At 46.7% G+C, this 24,083-nt stretch overlaps 1 protein-coding gene across 3 annotated transcripts in view; it reads right to left on the minus strand.

Moving 5' to 3' along the window:
• Positions 1–622: 622 nt before the first annotated feature.
• Positions 623–24,083, minus strand: part of LOC125451844 (dynein regulatory complex protein 11-like) — a 102,488-nt gene continuing 79,027 nt past the window's right edge. The window contains exons 15-19 of one of the 3 annotated variants that reach the window (XM_059646390.1): positions 21,742–21,809; positions 16,974–17,060; positions 14,737–14,914; positions 10,892–11,130; positions 623–822 (exon numbers count right to left, since the gene is read on the minus strand). In XM_059646390.1, the coding sequence (XP_059502373.1) occupies positions 715–822; positions 10,892–11,130; positions 14,737–14,914; positions 16,974–17,060; positions 21,742–21,809 (680 nt within the window). In that variant the 3' untranslated portion in view covers positions 623–714. Of the gene's footprint in view, positions 823–10,891; positions 11,131–14,736; positions 14,915–16,973; positions 17,061–21,741; positions 21,942–24,083 lie in introns of all 3 variants that reach the window. The other 2 variants (XM_059646388.1, XM_059646389.1) reach the window with 2 other exon arrangements.

Here is a 24,083-nt window from a genome sequence, read left to right on the forward strand (position 1 = left end):
CATGAAACATTGTGTTTCCATTCCTCAGTTAGAGAGCCAGGCTTCAAAGCTCTTACTCCAAACCCGTACCACCCGCCGCCCCCAACCCCCACCCCCACCACCACCACAGTCAGCCTCTTCCTCACATCCAATCCTTCTCCTTTTAATGTCCACTTCTCAGGTAGCCCACAGATTCATTTTGGCTCTGGGAGCTGGATTAAACCCTCCCAATCGATCAATGCAAATATCCTTCTGCCCTTTTGCTAACACCTCTTACCAGGACAACACACTATTCTGATAGAAATGTGGAGAATAGCTTCTATCTTCAGGAAAACAATAATAGGGGCCTGGCTGTGTGGTGGGGACATGCTGCTAATGTCACAGCCCAAGGGCTGATATTGAGAGAGAAACTCACACCATCATCTTCACTGTCTGTCACCCACGGGCTCAGAGATCAGACTAAAACCATCTGGAACTGGGGTAGACACTAGCTCCAACTGACAGAAAAACCTAAAGCCTATAGGCAGCATCCCAGAGACTGAGGGACCATGGACTGAGAGTCTGACCATCATCTCAGTGTGGAAATGAGACTGGGAAGGTAAATGAATTGACTCAGAATATGCTTCAAATGCTTTATTCTGAATCTTCAGCGGAATTGTTCTGAAACGTTCCAGTGTTCGGTGAGAGGCTGGGATTTCCATTCTGATGACCAACACGTCGAAAGTCTAAGGCCCATCATCGCTTCTTCTTATTGGCTGCCTCCTGAGCTGCGGCTTCGAGAGCCTCCTTCTCCCTCTTGGCTTTGAGAGCTTTCTTCGCCAGGGGAGTCTTGGAAGCCCAATTCTGTGAAAAGAACAGATTGAGAGTTAATGACAGGCAGAAAGAGTGGATGGAGGGATTGGGGTTGTGGGGGGAGGGAGAGGGGGAGAGACAAAGAATGATAGAGAGGGATGGAGGGAAGCAGAGTTGGGGGTACAGAGAGAGTGAGAGAGATGAACAGAGGTAGGGGCAGAGAGATAGATGGACAGAGTTGAATATGAGGAGGGTGAGGGAGAGAGGGGGAAGGGAGAGTGTGAGAGAGACAGAGGGGAGACAGGGGTAGAGAGAGTGGGGAAGGACAGAGAGAGGTGGGGCAAGAGAAAGAAAGAGAAAGAGGGAGAAAGAGGCCTGGGGATATATACAGAGAGAGGAATAGAGGGGTAGAGAAGCAAGAGTGAGGGGATAGAGAGAGAGGAAAGGAGATAGAGATAGAGGGATAGCTAGTGACAGAAATAAAGAATGAGGTAGAGAGAAGGAGAGACAGAGTGATAGAAAGAGAGTGAGATTTCCATGTATAGAGAGAGAGTGATATAAAGAGACAGAAATAGGGATAAAAGAGAGTGAAAGATAAAGAGGAAGAGAGAAGGAAACAGAGAATCTCGGTGTCATACAGCATGGAAACTGACCGTCAGGTTCACCTTGTCCATGTCAACCAGGCTTCTGGATCTGAACTAATCCCATTTCCTTGTATTTGGCCGATATCCCTCTAAACCTTTCCTGTCCATGTACCCGTCTAAGTGCTTTTTAAATGTTGTAATAGTACTTACCTCTACAACTTCCTCTGGCACCTCGTTTCATATATGCACTGCTCTCTGTGTGAAAAACTTGCCCCTCAGATCCCTTTTAAATCTTTCCCCTCTCACCTTAAACCATTCCCCAAGCCTTGGGAAAAGACCTTGGCTATTCTCCCTACCTATGCCCCTTGTGATTTTATAAACCTCTCTAAGGACATCCCTCAGCCTCTAGTCTCAGCCTATCCAACCTTGCCTTAAAACTCAAACTTTCCAATCTCAGTAACATTGTTGTTAATCTTTTTTGTAACTTTTCCAGTTTAATAACATTCTTCCTATAGAAAGGTGACCAGAATTATACATGGTGTTCCAAATGTGGCCTTGCTAATATCTTGTATAACTGCAACATAATGTCTCAACTCCTGTACTGAATCCTCTGAGCGATGAAGGCAGCTGTCCCAAACACCTTCTTCACCACCCTGTCTATGTGTGACGCCAACTTCAATGAACTATGTATCTGCACCCCTTGGTCTCTCAGTTCAACAACACTCCCCAAGGCCCTACCATTAACTGTGTAAGCCCTGCCCTGGTTTGTCATGACCAAATGCAACACCTCACAGTTATCTAATTTAAACTCCATCTGCCATTGTCACAGGCCCAACCGATCAAAGCGCTGTCGTACTCTTAGTGAACTTTTTCACCGCCCACCAAACCACCAATTTTGGTGTCATCTACAAACATACTAACCATGCCTCCTAAATTCTACCCAAATCATTTATATAAATGAACAACAGTGGACCTAGCATTGACACTTATGGCAAATCACTGATCACAGGCTTCTGGTCTGACAATGACCCTCTACCACTTCCCTCTGTCTCCTATTGTCAAGCCAATTTCGTATCCAATTGATTATCTCTCCTTCGACCCCATGTTGATCTAACCTTACAAACCAGTCTACCATGCAGAGCCTTGTCGAAGGCCTTGCTCAAGTCCATGTAAACAATGTCTATAGGTCTGCCTTCATTGATCTTCTTGGTCACCTCTTCAAAACCCTCAGTTCAGTTTGTGAGACACAATTTCCCATGCACAAAGCCATGCTGACATTAATCTGTCCTTGCCTTTCCAAATGCATGCAGATCCCGTCTCTTAGGATCCCCTTCAACATCATAGTTATATGGGTTAATCCAAGCTGTAAATTCATCTTCCTTACTTGTCATTTTATTTGCTTACTTACCACTCTGTTTCCTAACACCCCTACCGGACTAGTTTAAACCCTCCTGAGTGGTACCAGCAAACCTCCCTGCCAGGATATTTGTGCCCTCCTAATTTAACCGTCATTTTTGTTGGTGCAGGGTATCTTTTGTAATGTATGATTCTATGCCTCCAGTATATCCTTCCTTAAATGCAAAGACCAAAGCTGTGCACAGTGCTCCTAGTGTGGCCTCACTAACACCTGTGTAGTTGTTACAAGGCGCGTATATTTTTCAAACCTAGCTCATTAGATTCCACCAGCTGCCACAGTGAGATTTAAACCAAGGTCCTGAGAATATTACCCGGGTCTCTGGGTTAACAGTCCAGTGATAACACCACCAGGCCATCGCCTCCCATGAGCCTATTGAAGTCTTCAAGCTATTATAGGAAAAGATAAACTCTTTCTACTGGTTGGGAATTCCAGAATTGATGGGGCATGCAATTCCTGTGAATGCAGACTGTGATCAGTAAGGCTCTGGGCTCCTGCAGCTACAGGTAGTCATGTGGAGATATAGTGTGATGGCAATAACAGAGACCCAGCTCCAAACAGAGCAGGACTCGGAATCCATTCCTGGCTTCATGGTGTTTGGGAAAGTTACGGAAGGGAAGAAAGGATTTGTGGGTTGGAGGGAGGGAAGAGTGTTAATGAAGGAGTTAATGAGAGTGCTAGAAAGACGAGGAATTCTGCAAGGCCCTAGGGCACAGTCTATTGGAGTAAAGCTAAGGAACAATGATTCTGCGATGACACCAGTGGGTGGAGATTGTGAGCACTAATTTATAGCAGAAGGCTTGAAGAAATCATTTGTAAGTAAGTTACAGAGAGGCTCAAAAAACAGAAACTTTTTATCATAGATAATGGGAACTGCAGATGCTGGAGAATCCAAGATAATAAAATGTGAGGCTGGATGAACACAGCAGGCCAAGCAGCATCTCAGGAGCACAAAAGCTGACGTTTCAGGCCTAGACCCTTCATCAGAGAGGGGGGTGGGGTAGGGGTTCTGGAATAAATAGGGAGAGAGGGGGAGGTGGACCAAAGATGGAGAGAAAAGAAGATAGGTGGAGAGAGTATAGGTGGGGAGGTAGGGAGGGGATAGATCAGTCCAGGGAAGACAGACAAGTCAAGGAGGTGGGATGAGGTTAGTAGGTAGATGGGGGTGCGGCTTGGGGTGGGAGGAAGGGATGGGTGAGAGGAAGAACAGGTTAGGGAGGCAGAGACAGGTTGGACTGGTTTTGGGATGCAGTGGGTGGAGGGGAAGAGCTGGGCTGGTTGTGTGGTGCAGTGGGGGGAGGGGATGAACTGGGCTGGTTTAGGGATGCGGTGGGGGAAGGGGAGATTTTGAAACTGGTGAAGTCCACATTGATACCATTAGGCTGCAGGGTTCCCAGGCGGAATATGAGTTGCTGTCCCTGCAACCTTCGGGTGGCATCATTGTGGCACTGCAGGAGGCCCATGATGGACATGTCATCTAAAGAATGGGAGGGGGAGTGGAAATGGTTTGCGACTGGGAGGTGCAATTGTTTGTTGCGAACTGAGCGGAGGTGTTCTGCAAAGCGGTCCCCAAGCCTCCGCTTGGTTTCCCCAATGTAGAGAAAGCCACACCGGGTACAGTGGATGCAGTATACCACATTGGCAGATGTGCAGGTGAACCTCTGCTTAATGTGGAATGTCATCTTGCAGCCTGGGATAGGGGTGAGGGAGGAGGTGTGGGGGCAAGTGTAGCATTTCCTGCGGTTGCAGTGGAAGGTGCCGGGTGTGGTGGGGTTGGAGGGCAGTGTGGAGCGAACAAGGGAGTCATGGAGAGAGTGGTGTCTCTCACCATGATAAATTTTTATCATGGTGGGTTTTCACAAACTCTGTCTATACAGAATAATTAGAAAGTTACAGGCAGAGAGGGGACTACTTTATGAAATACGGCCAGGAGAGCTTTGTACATCAGTATGTATCTGGTCCAATAAGGAAAGTGAGATTGCTGGACCTGGCTCTGGGAATTGAGCTGGGATCAAGTGTCAGGCAGGGAACGTTTAGGGAACAGTGATCAACGTACCATATGATTCAGGTTGGCTCTGGAAACGGTCATTGGAAACTAATAGGAAACATATTTAACTGGGGGGAGGGAAACCTTCAGTATGGTGGGAGAGAATCAGTTTCTGATAAGCTGGAATCAATGTTTGGGGGGTGATAGGCAGCCTTCGAAGAGAAGGCAGTCTAAGTGCAGTCAAAGTGAAGGAGAAAGGGAGGAAGTCAGAGCACAGAAAGAGACCATACAGCCCATCAGGTTCTGATGACTCTCCAAAAGAGTGTCATTCTGTTGCATTTTCACTGTAATCTTGCACAGTCTTCCTCTTCAAGTGATCAACTAATACCCTTTTGAAAGCCACACTCTCAGACAGTACATTCCAGACCCTAACCCCACAAGTGACCCTGCGCCCCCCCACACTCTCAGACAGTACATTCCAGACCCTAACCCCTTGAATGAACCTGCCCCCCCCACACTCTCAGACAGTACATTCCAGACCCTAACCCCTCGAATGAACCTGCCCCCCCCACACTCTCGGACAGTACATTCCAGACCCTATCCCCTCGAGTGAACCTACCTCCCACACACCCTCGTATAGTACATTTCATACACTAACCAGTCATTGTGTATATAAGAGTTTTCTTGCATCATTTTTGCTCTTTCTCTAATTACTTTAAAGCTTCTTGTTCTTGATCCTTTCATGAGTCAGAAGTCTCACACAAATTACTCTGGTCAGCCTCTTATGATTTTGGATAATTTTTCTCTCCAGTCCTCTCCTCATAACTGAAGTTCCTGCTCTCAGAAGCCATTCTGATATACCTCGTTTGGATTGGGGCGGCACGGTGGCTCGGTGGTTAGTACTGCTGCCTCACAGCGCCAGGGACCCGGGTTCAATTCCAGCCTCACGGACTGTCTGTGTGGAGTTTGCACATTCTCCCCTGTGTGTGTGTGGGTTTCCTCCAGGTGCTCCGGTTTCCTCCCATAGCCCAGGGATATGCAGGTTAGGTGGATTGGCCATGGGAAATGCCGAGTGACAGGAATGGGGTCAGTCTGGGTAGGATGCTTTTCAGAGGATTAGTGTGAACTTGATGGGCAGAATGATCTGCTTCCGCACTGTAGGGGTTCTATGATTCTAAAAGAGAGCAAGATAAAAGCAGAAAGAAAGCGTCTGTTTCTGACTGATCTCTGGTGGACAATACAACTGAAAACTGGTATAAATACTGAAGGTTAAACAGCAAAGTAAGAGAAGCAAAGGAAAAATATGAGATGAGATAGGCAGCTAACGCAAAAGGAATTTAAGATTTTCACTGAGGAGTGAGGCTGATGCAGGACCTCAGAGTGATTTACAGGTGGGGAAGGGATCTGAGGTATGGAATACTTTGCACCTGTCTTCACATTGCTGGTGTCCTGCTGAAAGAGGAGTCTGCGTAGTCACTGGGTGGAGGAGAGCTATTAGAAATGCTGGCTGCTAGTGAGGTTGATAAGTCACCAGGACCAGATCAGGTCCATCTGAGAATACTGAGGGATGTGAGAGAGAAATTTGTGGAGGCTCTGGTTATAATTTTTCAGTGATCCTTGCACTGAGGGATGGTGCCACAGGGCTGCAGAATTAGAAACGCCACACTCTTGTTCCTGGAGAAGAGGGATAAGTCCCAGTGAGGAAAAAGAGTTCTAAGAATGGGATAAACTGACTACGATAAAACAGGGAATTTATTGCATCACATTTCACAGTGGAAGGCTCCGGTAGCAAACCAGAACATTAAAGGTGTGAGGGAACAGAGCTGAGTGTAGTGGCCATCTCTAAGGACAAGGTGCTGGGGAATCTGAAAGGTGAAGGCCACCTAGACCGAATGGCCTACAGCCCAGAGTTCTGAAGGGAATAGCTCAGGAGATAGTAGAGGCAATGGAATGACTGGAGTCAGGGAGGGTCCCAGAGGGCTGGAAAATGGTTAATGTAACACCAGTGTTTAACAAGGGAGGGAGGCAGTAGAGAGGAAACTATATCAGAAATAACGGGAACTGCACATGCTGGAGAATCTGAGATAACAAAGTGTGGAGCTGGATGAACACAGCAGGCCAAGCAGCATCTTAGGAGCACAAAAGCTGACGTTTCGGGCCGAGACCCTTAATCAGAGAGGGGGATGGGGAGAGGGTAATGTGGTATACTGTATCCACTGTACCTGGTGTGGCTCACTCTACATCGGGGAAACCAAGCAGAGGCTTGGGGACCACTTTGCAGAACACCTCCGCTCGGTTCGCAATAAACAACTGCATCTCCCAGTCGCGAACCATTTTAACTCCCCCTCCCATTCCTCAGACGACGTGTCCATCATGGGCCTCCTTCAGTGCCACAATGATGCCACCCGAAGTTTGCAGGAACAGCAACTCATATTCCGCTTGGGAACCCTGCAGCCATATGGTATCAATGTGGATTTCACAAGCTTTAAAATCTCCCCTCCCCCAACTGCATCCCAAAACCAGCCCAGCTCGTCCCCGCCTCCCTCACCTGTTCTTCCTCTCACCCATCCCCTCCTCCCACCTCAATCCACACCTCCATTTCCCACCTACTAACCTCATCCCACCCCCTTTACCTGTCCGTCCTCTCCTGCCTGACCTATCCCCTCCCTACCTCCCCACCTACACTCACCTCCACAGGCTCCATCTCCGCCCCTTTAACTTGTCTGTCTCCGCTCCTCTCCACCTATCTTCTCCTCTATCCATCTTCGATCTGCCTTCCCCCCTCCCTATTTATTCCAGTTCCCTCTCCCCATCCCCCTTTTCTGATGAAGGGCTTAGGTCCGAAACGTCAGCTTTTGGGCTCCTGAGATGCTGCTTGGCCTGCTGTGTTAATCCAGCTCCACATTTTGTTATCTTGGCGAGGAAGCTATAGGCTGCTTAGTCTGACCTGGGCCATTGGTAAGATTATCGAGTGGATTATTAAGGATGAGATTGCTGAGTACTTGGAAGTGCAAGGTAACATTGGGCTGGGTCAGCACAGCTTTGTCAAAGGGAGGTAATGCCTGAAAAATCTGTTAAAATCCTTTGTGGATGTTATAAGCAGATCAGACGAAGGAGAGCCAGTGGGTGTGATCGATTTGGATTTCCAAACGGCCTTTGACAAGGTGCAGCACAGGAAGCTGGTAAATAAGACAAAAGCCCATGGTGTCAGGACCAAGGTAATGGCATGGATAGAGGATTGGCTGACTGGCAGAAAGCGGAGAGTGAGGATAAATGGGGTGTTTCTCAGGAATAGCAGCCAGTGACGAGGGGAATTCCGCAGGGGACAGTGCTGGGACCATACTGTTCATGTTAATGATCTGGATAAAGGAACTGAGAGCATTGTTTTATTTTCTATTCATTTGTGGGATGTGGGCATCACTGGCTGGCCAGCAATTTTTCCCCAATCCCTGGTTGCCCTGTGAGGAGGTGATATTGAGCTGTCTTCTTGAACTGTTGCAGTCCACCTGCTATGGGTTGACTCATAATGTCCTTAGGGAGGGAATTCCAGGATTGTGATCCAGGAGCAGTGAAGGAACGGCAATATATTTCCATGTCAGGATGGGCAGTGGTTTGGAGGGTGTGGTGTTTGCACACGTGCACTGACTACCCTTGTCCTTCCAGACGGAAGTGATCATGGGTTTGGAAGGTGCTGTCTGAGGATCTTTGGTGAGTTGCTGCAGTGCATCTTCGAGATGTTACACACTGCTGCTACTGAGCGCCAGTGGTGGAGGGAGTGGGATGCCTGTGGATCCAGAGCCAATCAAGCAGCTGCTGTGCCCTGTACAGTGTCGAGCTTCTTGAGTGTTGTTGGGGCTGCACTCATCCAGGCAAGTGGGGAGTATTCCGTTACACTCCTGACTTGTGCCTTGTAGATGGTGGACATGCTTTGGAGAGTCAGGAGGTGAGTTACTGGCTGCAGAATTCCTAGCTTCTGGCCTGTTCTTGTAGCCACGGTGTTTATGTGGTGAGTCCAGTCGAGTTTATGGTCATTAGTAACCCCCAGGATTGTTGATAGTGGGACTCAGTGATGGCAACACCATTGAATGTCAAGTGATGGTGGTTAGAATGTCTCTCATTGGTGATGGTCATAGCCTGGCATTTGTGTTGCGTGAATGTCACTTCCCACTTGTCAGCCCAAGCCTGGATATTGTCCAGATCTTGTTGTATTTGAACACGGACTGCGTCAGTATCTGAGGAGTCACGAATGGTGCTGAACGTTGTGTAATCATTGGCGAACATCCCCACTTCTGACCTTATGGTAGAGGAAGGGTCATTGATGAAGCAGCTGAAGATGGTTGGGCCTCGGACACTATCTTGAGGAACTCCTGCAGAGATGTCCTGGAGCTGAGATGACTGACCTCCCACAACCATAACCATCTTCCTAAGTGTCAGGTTTGACTCCAACCACAGTAGAGTTTGCCCCCAGTACCCAATGATTCCAGTTTTGCTCGGGTGCCTTGATGCCACATACAGTTCAATGTAGCCTTGAAATCAAGGGCTGTCACTCTCACCTTATCTCTGGAATTCAGTTCTTTTCTCCATGTTTGAGCCAAGGCTGTAATGAGGTCAGGAGCTGAGTGGCCCTGGCGGAACCCAAACTGGGCGTCACTGAGCAGCCTTGTTAGCAAAGACCATGCCTTTAGAAGGTGAGCAGCTCTGAGTGAGTGCTGGGGCATGGGAAATCATGGTTAGTAGATATTTTTTAGAATGGAGGAAAATTTGTAGTGGAGTTTCCCAGGCGTAGTACTGGGACCCTTGCTTTTGCTGAGTTATGAATATTTATGAATGATTTGGACCTTATGTGTAAAGATTTGTAAAACCTTCAAAAAGCATGAAAAAGCATGGATGGACAGTATAAAACAAATGAATACGATTCTAAAGGCTGCAGAGAAGCACAGACACCTGACAGTACACATACACAAATTAATAAAGATGGCAGAATATGATCTTCCTCACAAGTCTGTTGTGTAGCTCTGTATCAAACACTTTCTGGAAATCCATGCATAACCACATCTACAGCATTACACTCATCCAGGCACAGTCAGGGTCGATTGGGAAAAATGCTTCCCTTTCATACAGGAGTCACTGACCAGGGGTCACAGTTTTAAAGTAAAGGGCAGGAGGTTTAGAAGGGATTTCACCCAGACTGTGGTGGAAATCTGGAACTCACTGCCAGGGAGGGTCAGAGTTGCGAACCCACACAACATTGAAGAAGATTTTTGATGTGCACATGAAAGATCAGAACACACAAAGCTATGGTCCAAGTACTGGGAAATGGACTTAGAATAGATGGATATCCTGTGGATAGGATGGGCCAAAGGGTCTTTTTCCATGCTGTAAACGCCGAGTGACACTACATCCTTCCCACACTACGATAGTCTACATCATCCACAGAGCAACTGAATTGCAGTCATCTTGTTCCTTAGCTCAGGTCAAACAGATTCGGTTTTTGATTCCCCCGAAACGTTCTCTTTCTCTACTACTGCAATGCTCGGCTTAACCAAAAACACTTCCCTTCCTCCACTTTTGCATTTCCTACTTTTTCTAACACTTGTTACCAGGAATATTTAACATCCAGTGCTGCCCTTCCCTGACCCAGGTCTCTGTTACAGTCACAGTAATTCCATTAGCAAGGCTTGTGCCTGTATCTCATTAAAAACACCCCATGCATTCACACACTGACTCTGACTTTAGACTTCACTACATTCTCCCTTGCTCTGATTCCACCCGTTCACTTACTATTCTCTATTCCAGTGTTACCTATACATGCACACACAGGAACTGTCACCTTGGTTTATAGAGTGAGCGACAGAGGTGGAGAATTCCATGTCCACCACATTCTCTCCCTAATCCTCCCTGACCCATAGCTCTCTCTGACCATTCCATATCTGTCTTCCTTTCTATCTCTTCCTCACTCACTTTCTCTCTGTCAATCTCTCTGTATCTTTCTCTATTTCCATCTCTCCCTTTTGCTCCATCTTTCTGTCTCTGTCTCTATCTCTCTCTCTCTCTCTCTCTGCCTCTCACTCTCTCTGTCCATTTCTCCCTCCACCCTCCCTGTCTTGGCCTGTCTCTCCTTTCCTACATCCTTACCATGAAAGCAGTCTCTTCCTGTTGGTAGATGGGTTCGATTTTGCTGAGTGCTCTGATGAAGTTGTTGGCAGTCAGGGGCACCTTTGCCTGTTGCTCGATCCGGTGGTCAGTGAGCACAGACTTCACCACCTCGACAAGATGCCCGGGGGTGTACCCATCAGAGATTTTAGCCAATGAAGTCAGGTCCAGGGTATTGCTGATAACTCCGCCATGTTCCTCAATGAAGTTCTTCCAGATCACTGGCAATGGGAATGAACAGTGTCAGTGTTAGTGAGCCATGTCCCTTGTCACAGACACTGGCCCCCATCCCAGATACCGTTCCCCCTCTCAAACTCCAGGCTCCAAGTCCTGGGGAGTGGAAACACTTTTATTGAATGGGACCAGGAGGTAGGTGTTCCATTCTATGTAGACACTCGAGAAAATGAGGTTGCTTTTGTCAGAACTGAGCTTTGGAGCAGGTTTATTTGATATTTGTTTTATATCAGGGTGTAATGTGATTGTGTTAGCCGGTGATATAAAACCAGGAGGCAATATGAGCTGTGAGGAGGATACAGGGAGTGCACAGGTTCAGTGGGTGGGCAATGGGGCGGTCGATGGAGCATCATGTGGGCAATCAGACATTATTCAGAAAAACAGAATATATATAAAAAATGTGTGATAGTTTAAAATGCTGATGTTCAGAGATTTGTGGGAACACAAGAAACGCAAAAGTTTAACAGAACATTACCACCAACAGTTCGGAAAGCCAGTGGCATGCCAGCATGTACGAAATGGGCCAAAGGGTCTGCTTCCATGCTGTACAGCTCTATGACTCTTATGTTAGAGCACAGGGAGAAGAGTGCAAGAGTACAGAAGTTTTGCTCCAACTGATGAGACTGCACCTGGAACACCAGGAAATTGGACTCTGTATTTAAACGTCAAGGACAGCACATACGTGAGACTGTAGTAAATACTCTGGAGGCAGCTCACTTTGGGTTGGGTTTTTTTTGTTCACTAGTGGGATATGGGCATCACAGGCTAGAACAGCATTTATTGCCCCCATCCCTAGCTGCCCCTTGAGAAGGTGGAGGTGAGCTGCCTTCTTGAACTGCTGCAGTCCATGTGCTGCAGTTTAACAGCCAGAGTGAGACAGTTAGAGATAGCATCTCCTGTGCTGATGGAGGTACATGTTGAAGGTGATTCTCTGACAGTGCTGTTTCCAGAGGACAGACATACAGACTCTCAACAGTAAAATCAAAGAACTGCAGATCCTGGAGATCTGAAACAAACTGAAACTGCTGAAGAAATTCAGCGGGTCTGGCAGCAATCTGTGGAGACAAAACAGAGCTAATGATTATAGTGATCCTTGTTATGAACCACAGTCGAACCCCACAAAATATTTTAAGGAGGTAGCCTAGATCCTAGTTTATCCTTATTTTAGAGGCAGGTTTAAAGTGCTGTGTTCCAGATGCAATGTGACTGATCAAACTACTCAATTTTAAAGCAGAACACAATTTATTTAAACATAAATACAAACAGAAGAAAGAGGAATTTAGAATCACTTTACCATTGGAAAATTTGCTATTACTAATACAGTAATTACTATGACAGTACCTATTACTAATTAACTGCTCTGGTGTTAGTAACATCCCATTGACACACCCCTTGGCAGAAAGGTAAATTCAAACTCAGATTCTTGCATAAATTTCTCCAATCCAAGATGAAAAAAAAAACCAAGAGATTTCTGAGAAAGTAGCAGCGAGGAACCGTGCACTGAAGCTTCCAATTTTTCTGAGGCCCCAAACAGCTTCTGACTGCCACAGCGAAGGAAACTAGAAAAGCTGGTCTGAGGGAGGTGGCTACACCCCATCAGGCTGTTTCTGTGGCTCCCCACCAAACCTTTCTTTGAAAAAACACTGAAGGCCTCATAGTTGTTTACTCTGGTGGTTCTAATCAAGAAAACAAATGTACAGAGGATACAGGTAATTTGATAAAAGTGGGTACAAAATTAGTTCAATTGTAGAAGACAGAAAGTGGTGTCAGGAGGCGGTTTTAGTGACAGGAAGACCGTGTCCAGTGGGGTACGGAGACATCTGGGCTGGGTCAGACTTTACAACCTCCCTACAAAAAAAATCAGGTCAAAATAACCTTTTGAAGTGACACCATTGTCACACCCTGCTTCAAAAACTATCTGTCCTGGTCTTCAGTTCTGAGGAGGAATCATACTGGACTTGAAACATGAACATGGAACATAGAACATAGAACATTACAGCACAGTACAGGCCCTTCGGCCCTTGATGTTGTGCCGACCTGTCATACCGATCTGAAGCCCATCTAACCTACACTATTCCATGTACGTCCATATGCTTATCCAATGACAACTTAAATGTACCTAAAGTTGGCGAATCTACGACTGTTGCAGGCAAAGCGTTCCATTCCCTTACTACTCTCTGAGTAAAGAAACTACCTCTGACATCTGTCCTATATCTTTCACCCCTCAATTTAAAGCTATGCCGCCTCGTGCTCGCCGTCACCATCCTGGGAAAAAGGCTCTCCCTATCCACCCTATCTAACCCTCTGATTATTTTATATGTTTCAATTAAGTCACCTCTCAACCTTCTCTCTAATGAAAACAGCCTCAAGTCCCTTAGCCTTTCCTCATAAGACCTTCCCTCCATACCAGGCAACATCCTAGTAAATCTCCTCTGCACCCTTTCCAAAGCTTCCACATCCTTCTTATAGTGGCAACTTTCAAGGATCTGTGTACATGGACACCGAGATCTCTCTGCTCATCTACACTACCAAGAATCTTACCATTAGCCCAGTACTTTGCCTTCCGGTTACTCCTATCAAAGTGTATCACCTCACACTTGTCTGCATTAAACTCCATTTGCCACCTCTCAGCCCAGCTCTGCAGCTTATCTATGTCTCTCTGCAACCTACAGCATCCTTCGTCACTATCCACAACTCCACCAACCTTAGTGTCGTCTGCAAATTTACTAACCCATCCTTCTACGCCCTCATCCAGGTCATTTATAAAAATGACAAACAGCAGTGGACCCAACACCGACCCTTGTGGTACACCACTAGTAACTGGTCTCCAGGATGAACATTTCCCATCAACCACCACCCTCTGTCTTCTTTCAGCAAGCCAATTTCCGATCCAAACTGCTATATCTCCCACAATTCCATTCCTCCGCATTTTGTATAATAGCCTATTGTGGCGAACCTTATCGAACGCCTTGCTGAAATCCATATACACCACATCAGCCGGTTTACTCTCATCTACCTGTTTGGTCACCTTCTCAAAGAACTCAATAAGGTTTGTGAGGCACGACCTTCCCTTCACAAAACCGTGCTGACTATCTCTAATCAATTTATTCTTTTCTAGATGATTCTAAATCCTATCCCTTATAACCTTTTCCAACACTTTACCAACAACTGAGGTAAGGCTCACTGGTCTATAATTACCAGGGTTGTCTCTACTCCCCTTCTTGAACAGGGGAGCCACATTTGCTATCCTCCAGTCATCTGGCACTATTCCTGTAGACAATGACGAGTTAAAGATCAATGCCAAAGGCTCGGCAATCTCCTCCCTGGCTTCCCAGAGGATCCTAGGATAAATCCCATCCGGCCCAGGGGACTTATCTGTCTTCACCGTCTGTGGGATTTCTAATACCTCTTCCTTGTGAACCTCAGTCCCACCTAGTCTAGTAGCCTGTATCTCTCTCCTCTTATGCTGCCAGACCTGCTGACTTTCTCTGCCATGTTGTAAAATTATTTCATATCTGTCAGCGCATTATATCCTACCTCAGTCTCACAACTGGGGAAGGGGCAGGGACAGCTCAACAGGTATTAGAACTCACCATAACGGGAGGCGTAGTCTGCTCGTGGAATCAGGATGATTCGATCATAAACCTTAAAGAGCGGTTTCAGTTCGGCATCAAATGGGCGGCTTGATGTTCCCACCAACAAAACACGGTCCTCAGCTTTTATCTGTTTCAGCAACTTTGGCAAATTCTTCTTCAAGCGTTTTGGCTCCAACTGTCACAGAGCAGCCACGTTAGTGACAGGTCACACGGGCAGGAACCTGACAGTCCAATCCTCATCACCACTGCACAGCAAGCAAGCACTGTAATGGGACTGTAATCACCACTGCACAGCAACCTGGCACTGTAATGGGACTGTAATCACCACTGCACAGCAACCTGGCACTGTAACGGGACTGTAATCACCACTGCACAGCAACCTGGCACTGTAATGGGACTGTAATCACCACTGCACAGCAACCTGGCACTGTAATGGGACTGTAATCACCACTGCACAGCAACCTGGCACTGTAACGGGACTGTAATCACCACTGCACAGCAACCTGGCACTGTAATGGGACTGTAATCACCACTGCACAGCAACCTGGTACTGTAGTGGGACTGTAATCACCACTGCACAGCAACCTGGCACTGTAATGGGACTGTAATCACCACTGCACAGCAACCTGGTACTGTAGTGGGACTGTAATCACCACTGCACAGCAACCTGGTACTGTAATGGGACTGTAATCACCACCTGTCTACAATCTAGCACTGTAATGGGACTGTAATCACAACCTCACAGCAATCTAGCACTGTAATTGGACTGTAATCACAACCTCACAGCAATCTAGCACTGTAATGGGACTGTAATCACCACAGCACAGCAACCTGGTACTGTAATGGGACTGTAACATCCACCTGTCTACAACCTGGCACTGTAATGGGACTGTAACAACCACCTGTCTACAACCTAGCACTGTAATGGGACCGTAATCACTACCTCTCTACAACCTGGCACTGTAATTGGACTGTAATAACCACCTCTCTACAACCTGGCACTGTAATGGGACTGTAATCACCACTGCACAGCAACCTGGCACTGTAATGGGACTGTAATCACCACCTGTCTACAACCTAGCACTGTAATGGGACTGTAATCACAACTTCACAGCAACCTAGCACTGTAATGGGACTGTAATCACAACCTCACAGCAACCTGGTACTGTAATGGGACTGTAATCACCACCTGTCTACAATCTAGCACTGTAATGGGACTGTAATCACCACTGCACAGCAACCTGGCACTGTAATGGGACTTTAATCACCACTGCACAGCAACCTGGCACTGTAATTGGACTGTAATCACAACCTCACAGCAACCTAGCACTGCAATGGGACTATAATCACAACCTCACAGCAACCTAGCACTGTAATGGGACTGTAATCACAACCTCACAGCAACCTAGCACTGTAATGGGACTGTAATCACCACCGCACAGCAATCTAGCACTGTAATGGGACTGTAATCACTACCTCTCTACAACCTGGCACTGTAATGTGACTGTAATAACCACCTCACTACAACCTGGCACTGTAATGTGACTGTAATAACCACCTCACTACAAGCTGGCACGGTAATCAGATTGTAATAACCACCTATCTGCAACCTGGCCCTGCAAAAAAAACTGAAATAACCATCTTACTACAACCTGGCACTGTAATGGGACTTTACCACCTCCCTACAAGCTGGCACTGTAATGGGACTTTACCATCTCCCTACAAGCTGGCACTGTAATGGGACTTTACCACCTCCCTACAAGCTGGCACTGTAATGGGACTTTACCACCTCCCTACAAGCTGGCACTGTAATAGGACTGTAATAATCACCTCTCTACAACTGAAGTCAGATTGTAATAATCACCTCTCTGCAACCTGGCACAGTAACGTTGAAATCACTTCGACATGGCACAGTAATGGGACTGTAATTGGGACTGTAATAACCACCATGTAGCGATGAAGCAGTGGGGTGAGAGATGTGAGGATGGTTATCGTTGTGATGGGGACAGGAGGGGGACAGGGTGTGACGAGTGAGGGAATGGGAATAGGTTGAATGGTGGGGAGATGGCAGATGAGGTGGAGTGAGTGGCAGAGGATTTGGGAGGAAGACTGAGTTGTGTTGGGTGAGGTTGGGGTGTGGGGTGATAGTTGTAGCGTTTCAGTGGTGTTTGATGGGTGTGGACTGGGTGAGGGGTACTGGGTTGGGGGTGGGGTTTCAGGGGGTGTGCACTGACCGCTCTCTCCTCTTTCGGCACTTTCTTCATGAAAGTTTTCTCAGCATCATCGATCCACAAGATGGAGGGCTGTAGGAGCTTTGCTACCTTGGGAGGGAGGGAGAGAGATAGAGAGAGAGAGAGAGAATGTGTGTGAGAGAGATAGAGGCAGAGAGATTGTATGTGAGATCGACAGAATGAGGCAGAGAATGTGTGTGAGATCGACAGAACATGTGTATGTAAGAGAGAGAGAGAGAGAGTGGTGTGAGAGAGAGGCAGAGAGATCATATGTGACAGTCAGAGAGACAGGGAAAGAGACAGAGAGATAGGTACACAGAGAGATACAGGGAAAGAGATACAGAGGGAATGAGAGAGACATCGACAGAGTGTGTGTATGAGAGAGAGAGAGAGAGAGATTGACAGACAGAGTGAGACAGAGAAAGGTAGAGTGAGCGAGAGAGAAAGAAAGAAAGAGATAGCAAGAGAGAGTATGAATAGAATGCCACACCACAAATTGTTGTCTGAAACTGGTTAAAAATTTGTGATATTGGTGATTGTATTGGGACTGTGCTGAGTCCCTACATTCTCTCTCCCCTCCGTAATAAATAAAATCAAAACTCTGTGGATGCTGGAAATACTGGACAAACTCAGCAGGTCTGGCAGCATCTGTGGGTCACATTGTCACAAAAAGTTATAAAGTCATTCTGGGGATTAGCTGAAGTCCCAGGTCTGATGGTGCCCACTGGCTAACAAAGGCCTGAAGCCACGGACACTGCATAGTCTGTGTCTAAGGACATCCGAGCATCAGTGTAACCACAAAAACTCTTTCTTTGAACCAAGTTCCACTATAGTAAGACAGACAGTGCCTTAAAGGATCCCTGTAACTCCAGCTAAAACCTAATCAATGAAAAATAACATTCGCCTCATAATCCTACTTCAGCTGTGGCCCACTGTCTCCTCACAGACACAGAAATCACAGAGAAATCTCTCTTGATAAGTTCTCTTCACACTTAATTTAACAATAACCTACACTTCTGTGTCTTAATTTAACTATCATAGATTGTGAATAGGAGAAAGGGTGATCAAGGGAGGGAGAGACAGAAAGGGGAAAAGAGAAGGGGAATTGTCCATTTTCAAGCCCCACAGAGCCCCCATACCTCCCCACTACCTATGTCAAATGGTGCAAGTTCCTCCCAGTCCCCGTTCCTGAATTCTACACCTACATTCTCTTATCTTGAGTGAAGATCGAAGAGAAGTATTCATTTAACATCCTTCCAATATCCTGCAGCTTTACACATAGGCTGCCCCCTTCGTCCCTAACGAGTCGTACTCTTTCACTGGTTAACCTCCTCCCTTTAGTGTAATTTAATATTCACAAAATATCTTAGAATTCTCCCTAATCCAGTTCACAAGTCCTCTTTCATGCCCCCTTTTTGCTCTTATAATTGCTTTTATCTTTGTTTTCCTTATCTTTCTGTTTCATACTTAAGATTCTGTACCTAGGTATCTTGCATTTCCTATATTCCTCTAGAGCCGCAGCTGAATTGTTCCCCCCTGAACTTGGTAAAACCTCTTCTCTTCTTCCTCATCCACTCCTGAATTGTCCTAGACATCCAGGATTCTCTGAGCTTATTGCTGCTACATTTCCCCTGAAAGGAAATATGTTGACTCTCCTCCTCTCCTTTCAAATGTCCCCTATTGCTCTGCTGTAGACTTACCTATATGGAACTGTACCCAGTTTACTGAGGCCAGATGCTGCTTTATTTTAATAAAATCTACCTTCCCATCATCCTTTTCCTTGTCTAGAACAAATTTGAACCATACTGTGTTGTAGTCACTGTCATTAAAATGTTCCCCCCTGCCACATCAAACACTTGTCTGGCTTCTTTCCCCAGAACCAGATCCAGCACTGTGCAATACCTTGTTGAGCCTTCTATTATTGATTCACAAAAACGCTCCTGGATACATTTCAAGAAATCTGCCCCTCTAAACCCTTCACATTATGACTATCCAATATATGTTGGAAAAGTTGAAATTCCCTATTATAATTACCCAATTATTACTTTACACACCTCTGTGAACTGTCTACATAGAAGGTTGACAAGAATTATCTCGGGGGATGAAAAGCTTGCCATATGAGGAGCAGTTGAAGACTCTGTGTCTATATTTGATGGAGTTTAGGGGGATGGGGGCGTCGAATCTGATTGAAACTTACAGAATCCTGAGAGACCTGATTAGAGTGGGCATGGAGAAGATGTTTCCACTATTAGGAGAGACTGGGACCTGAGAGCACAGCCTCAGAGTGCAGGGACAACTCTTTAGAACTGAGATGAGGAGGAATTTCTTCTGCCAGAGGGTGGTGAATCTGTGGAACTCGTTGCTGCAGAGGGCTGTGGGGGCCAAGTCATTGAACATATCTAAGACAGAGATAGATAGTTTCTTGTTTGGTAAGAGGATCGAGGGTTACACAGAGAAGACAGGAGAATGGGGTTGAGAAACATATCAGCCCTGAACGAATAGCTGAGCAGAAGCAATGGGCCGAATGGCCTAATTCTGCTGCTATATCTTATGGTCTTTTTGCCAGAGACCCAGAGATCCAGGGATCCTCCCAAGATACACGGGGAGAAGGGGCAGAGAGGGTTTATGAGAGAGATGGAGAATAAGACATGAACAACGAAGTGAAAGTAACCTGGTGGAGACAAAGACAGAGAGAGAGAGGGAGAGAGAGAAGAGAGAAAGAGAAAGAGAGAAAGAGAGAGATGGAGAGTGAAAGAGAGGGAGAGTTGAAGAAAGAGAGAGAGAAGGAGAGAGGAGAGGGAGAATCTGAGACAGAGAGGGGAGAGAGATGGACAGAGAGAGAGAGGGAGATGGAGAGAGAAAGTCAGAGAGAGAGAGAGAGAGAGAGAGAGATGGAAAGAGAGAGATGGAGAGGGAGAGCGAGAGGAGATGGAGAAAGAGTGAGAGAGAACGATGGAGAGAGAGAGAGAGAGAGGAGATGGAGAGAGAGAGAGAGAGATGGGGGAGAGAGAGAGAGAGAGATAGATAGAGAGAGAGATGGAGAGTCTGAGAGGAAGAGAATGAATGACAGACAGTGAACCAGAGACAGAAATAGGACGAAGATTTCAGTTTTGACTTTATTGTCACACATACTCGAGTGCAGGATTATAGGAGTACAGTGAAAAGCGTACGCTGTCACCATTCACTGGTGCCATCTTAGAATATAAAAGACCAGATTAAAAACAGATGAAAGAATAATCTGTTAAATAAAAGAAACAGCCAAAAGAAAAGGAAATGTCCAGGTCACTCCCCCACCCCCACCATGGCTCCTTGTGTCCGTAAAAACAAAGTCACAAAGTCCACCTCTCAATCTGTGAGGGCTCAGGTACCCCGGGTCTCCACACACAGCTAGAACGCAGAGAGATAGAGAGACAGAGAGAGACAGAGTGAGAGACAGAGCAAGAGAGAGGGAGAGAGAGAGAGACAGAGCGAGAGAGAGACAGAACGAGACAGAGAGAGAGAGAGAGAGACTGAGACAGAGACATAGAGAGAGACAGAGAGAGAGACAGAGAAATAGACAGAGAGACAGTGAGAGAGATGGAGAATAAGACAGAGAGGAGGAGATGGAGAGAGAGAGAGAGAGACAGAGACAGGGAGGGACATTGAGAGACAGAGGCGGAGAGAGACAGAGAGAGAAAGAGATAGACATCAGATACAAAGAGAGAGAGAGAGAGAGGCCAGACACAGAGAGACACACAGAGAAAAAGAGAGGGACAGAGGGAGAGAGAGATGGAGACAGAGACAGAGACAGAGAAATTGAGAGAGACAGGGAGACATGGAGAGATGGAAAGAAAGAGAGAGAGAGGGAGAGAGAGACATAAAGAAAGAGAGATAGAGAGAGAGAGAGAGAGAGAGAAACATAGAGAGTGAGAGAGAGAGAGAGAGAGACTGAGAGATAGACAGAGCTGTGGAGTGTGTTCTAGTGCTGGGATCAGACTGGACTGGGGAGCCATCGTGTGGTTGGAAAGCAGACGGCACCCTCTACATTCTGTTAAAAAGAAGTTCCTTCACTCAACAATGTCACCACTGTCCATCAGAATAGAGTCATCGAGTCATATAATGTTAATGTGTGTTTCTGGAACTGTGCCCAACCCAGCCCAGTCCAGTTCAGGCCAACTCAGCAGTTATGGTTCCCAGATTCAACAGAATCCCCCTGCAATGGCTCCACAGCATGTCTTTACTCCACTGCCCTGGCCGTCCTCCTACTTCTGTTCACACTGAGATCCTTCAGCCCATCACCAAGCTCACAGCATCGCTCCGAAACTCTCTCCTGGGAACCTGAGCCCTAAACAGGAACAATAGCCAAAGGCCCTGAGGTCATGGAGCAGGGTGTTTTTGGATAGCTCTGTCATAGATGGGTTGAATGTCCTCCTCTTACATTTATGGAGTTATACAGCAGAAGAAGCCCTTTGGTCCATCATGTCTATGCTGACCTATCAACATTCTCCCCCTTTCCAGTGTTGTGGTCTTGAACATTACATATTTCAAATCTTTGGCACAAATTATATTCAGAACCTTCAACACATTCTACTGGGCCCTGGACCCAGGCCCTTTAGACCCCCAATCCCCAGGCACTACCCAGTCCTCCCAGTCAACTAGTAGCTCCCTCCATCCGCACAGTCCCCCAGTTCCAGTCTACAGTCATCCTCAGGCTCCTCCTGCCCCCACCCCCTGTCTCCCCAGTCTTTAAGATCCCCCCATCATCACCTCTCCCCAACTTGAGTGGCCCTACCTTGAAGACCATGTGAAGCATCATCTGCAGGCCACTCTTTCCAGGGTACTTGCCCGCGATGTTCTTTGCTGTCAAATCAAAGAGTGTGGCACAGGTCTCTGTGCAGATACTGTGCACCAACATCTTTTTGCCCACTCCACGGGGACCAGCCAGAAGGATAGACTTCACCAGGGGAGCTTTCTCATGCAGTGGCTGGGAGCCTACAGAGGGCAAAACGAGAAAGCAACGCATCTCTATTGGTCAGGGAGAGCTGGCTGGCTGAGACTAAGGAACCAATCAATGACTGGATTACTGTGGGTGGCAAGGCCCAATCAGGGGTGGGGTGGGGTGGGGTTCGGTGGTTACGCAGTTTGCTGACTGTCACTGATAATGCTGCAGGGACAAATGGGCAAGCTGGTATCCATACTGACCCAGCTGGGTGGGAGGATCAGAGCGGTCACTTGTTGCTTGGAAGGTGCATGTCCGGATGGAGTTGAGACACAAGGGAATCACAGACACAAATACACCAATCACTGAATGGTGCAACAACAGCTACCAAGGCCAGAATAAATCAAAATGCAAACCAAGCATTAGCTTTTATTCTAGAGGGACAGCATCACAAAATAGGTAAGATCTGCTCAACCTCTATCAAATCTTGGGTAGACCACATTTAGAGTACTCTGTGCCATTCCGGTTGCCATGTTATAAACTGGAAAGACTAGAGAAGATTTATAAGAATGATACCATAAATATGTGCAAGTAAATATCAAGAAAGGATTGGCAGCCTGGGTCCACTCTTCCTTGGAAAAAATCAAGAGGGGTGGCCACGTGGTGACCTTTAGAAAACGCTTCGATTGAGTGATCAGAATGAACGATGGAGTGGGATGGAAGGGTTTCCATTTGCTTCTGTTTTCTACGTTTCTATGACATTGTTCCGAAGGTGCATTCTCTACAATATTAATTTATAATGACTGAGCTGGATGTATTAATTCATTAATTGAGACCTTCATTGCTGATGCGAATGTTGACAAGGTCCTGGGACTGAGGGAGGTGCATCCCAGAATTCTGAAGGAAGTGAGGGTGGGAATTGTGGGAGCACTGGCCACGATCTTTCAGCATTCCCTGGACTCAGAGGAGCTGCCAGAAGTTTGGAGAATTGTAAACATTACAGCCTTGTTCGGGAAAGATTGTAAGGATAACCCCAGCAATTGTAGACCTGTCAGTTTATCTTCAGGGGTGGGGAAGCTTCTAGAAACAATTAATCAGGATAGAACCAGCAATCACATGGAAAAATGTGGGATCATTGGAAAGAGTCAGCTTGGCCTTCTAAAAGGAAATTGTATGTAACTAACTTACTGGAGTTTTCATATTTTAGTAAAGGCACAGTAAGCTGAGAAATTTTGCATCTTAAGGCCGTCGTTAATGATCACTCATCAATAAGTCCGATCGCCCACTCAGGAAATTCCGGGGTCACTGGTCATGGGACCTTTGGGCCGTTGTGTGGCTGATAAGCCCTATCCTAGGGCCACATTTCCCAGCACACATTTAGCAGGTGTTTCCAGGACGTGGAAACAGTCCTTGGCTTCAGGATCGCTGTTATCCTAGGAGTGTGATTCAAGGCTGGAGGCCTTCTACTTTAATGCTAGGAGTACCAGAGGTAAGATTAGATTCCCTACAGTGTGGAATCAGGCCCTTCGGCCCAACAAGTCCACACCGCCCTTTGGAACATCCCACCCAGACCCATTCCCCAATAACCCATGCATCCCTGAGCACTACGAGCAATTTAGCATGGACGGCCCACCTGGCCTACACATCTTTGGACTGTGGGAGGAAACCGGAACACCCGGAGGAAACCCACACAGACACAGGGAGAATGTGCAAACTCCACACAGACAGTCACTGAGGCTGAAATTGAACCCGTATCCCTGGGGCTGTGAGGCTACAGTGCTAACCACCGAGCCACAGTACAGCCCCTAAATAGATGAGTTAGGGGTATGGATTGATATGTGGAATTGCAGTGTTGTTGTCATTGCAGGGGTATGACTGATAACTCAATATTCCAGGGTACAGCATCATAAGACAGGGCAGGGGAGGGTGTAAAAGTGGATATCGTGTTGTGTTGTTAATTAGGGAGTCAGTGAATATAGTAACGCGGGATAACATTTTGGAACGGTCTTCAAATGTGACTTTTAGTGTAGAGTTTGGGAATAAAATAGGGGGCGGTCACGTTGTTTGGAATTTATTATTGGCCCTTAAACAGTCAGCAGGCAACAGAGGAGCAGATATGTAGATAATTCACAAAGGTGTGTAAAAATGGCAATAGGGTAATTACATCAATAGGTTTGAACTGGCAGGTAAGGCCA

The sequence above is a fragment of the Stegostoma tigrinum genome, chromosome 5, assembly GCF_030684315.1.
Source record: "Stegostoma tigrinum isolate sSteTig4 chromosome 5, sSteTig4.hap1, whole genome shotgun sequence".
Taxonomy (NCBI): Eukaryota; Metazoa; Chordata; class Chondrichthyes; order Orectolobiformes; family Stegostomatidae; genus Stegostoma; species Stegostoma tigrinum.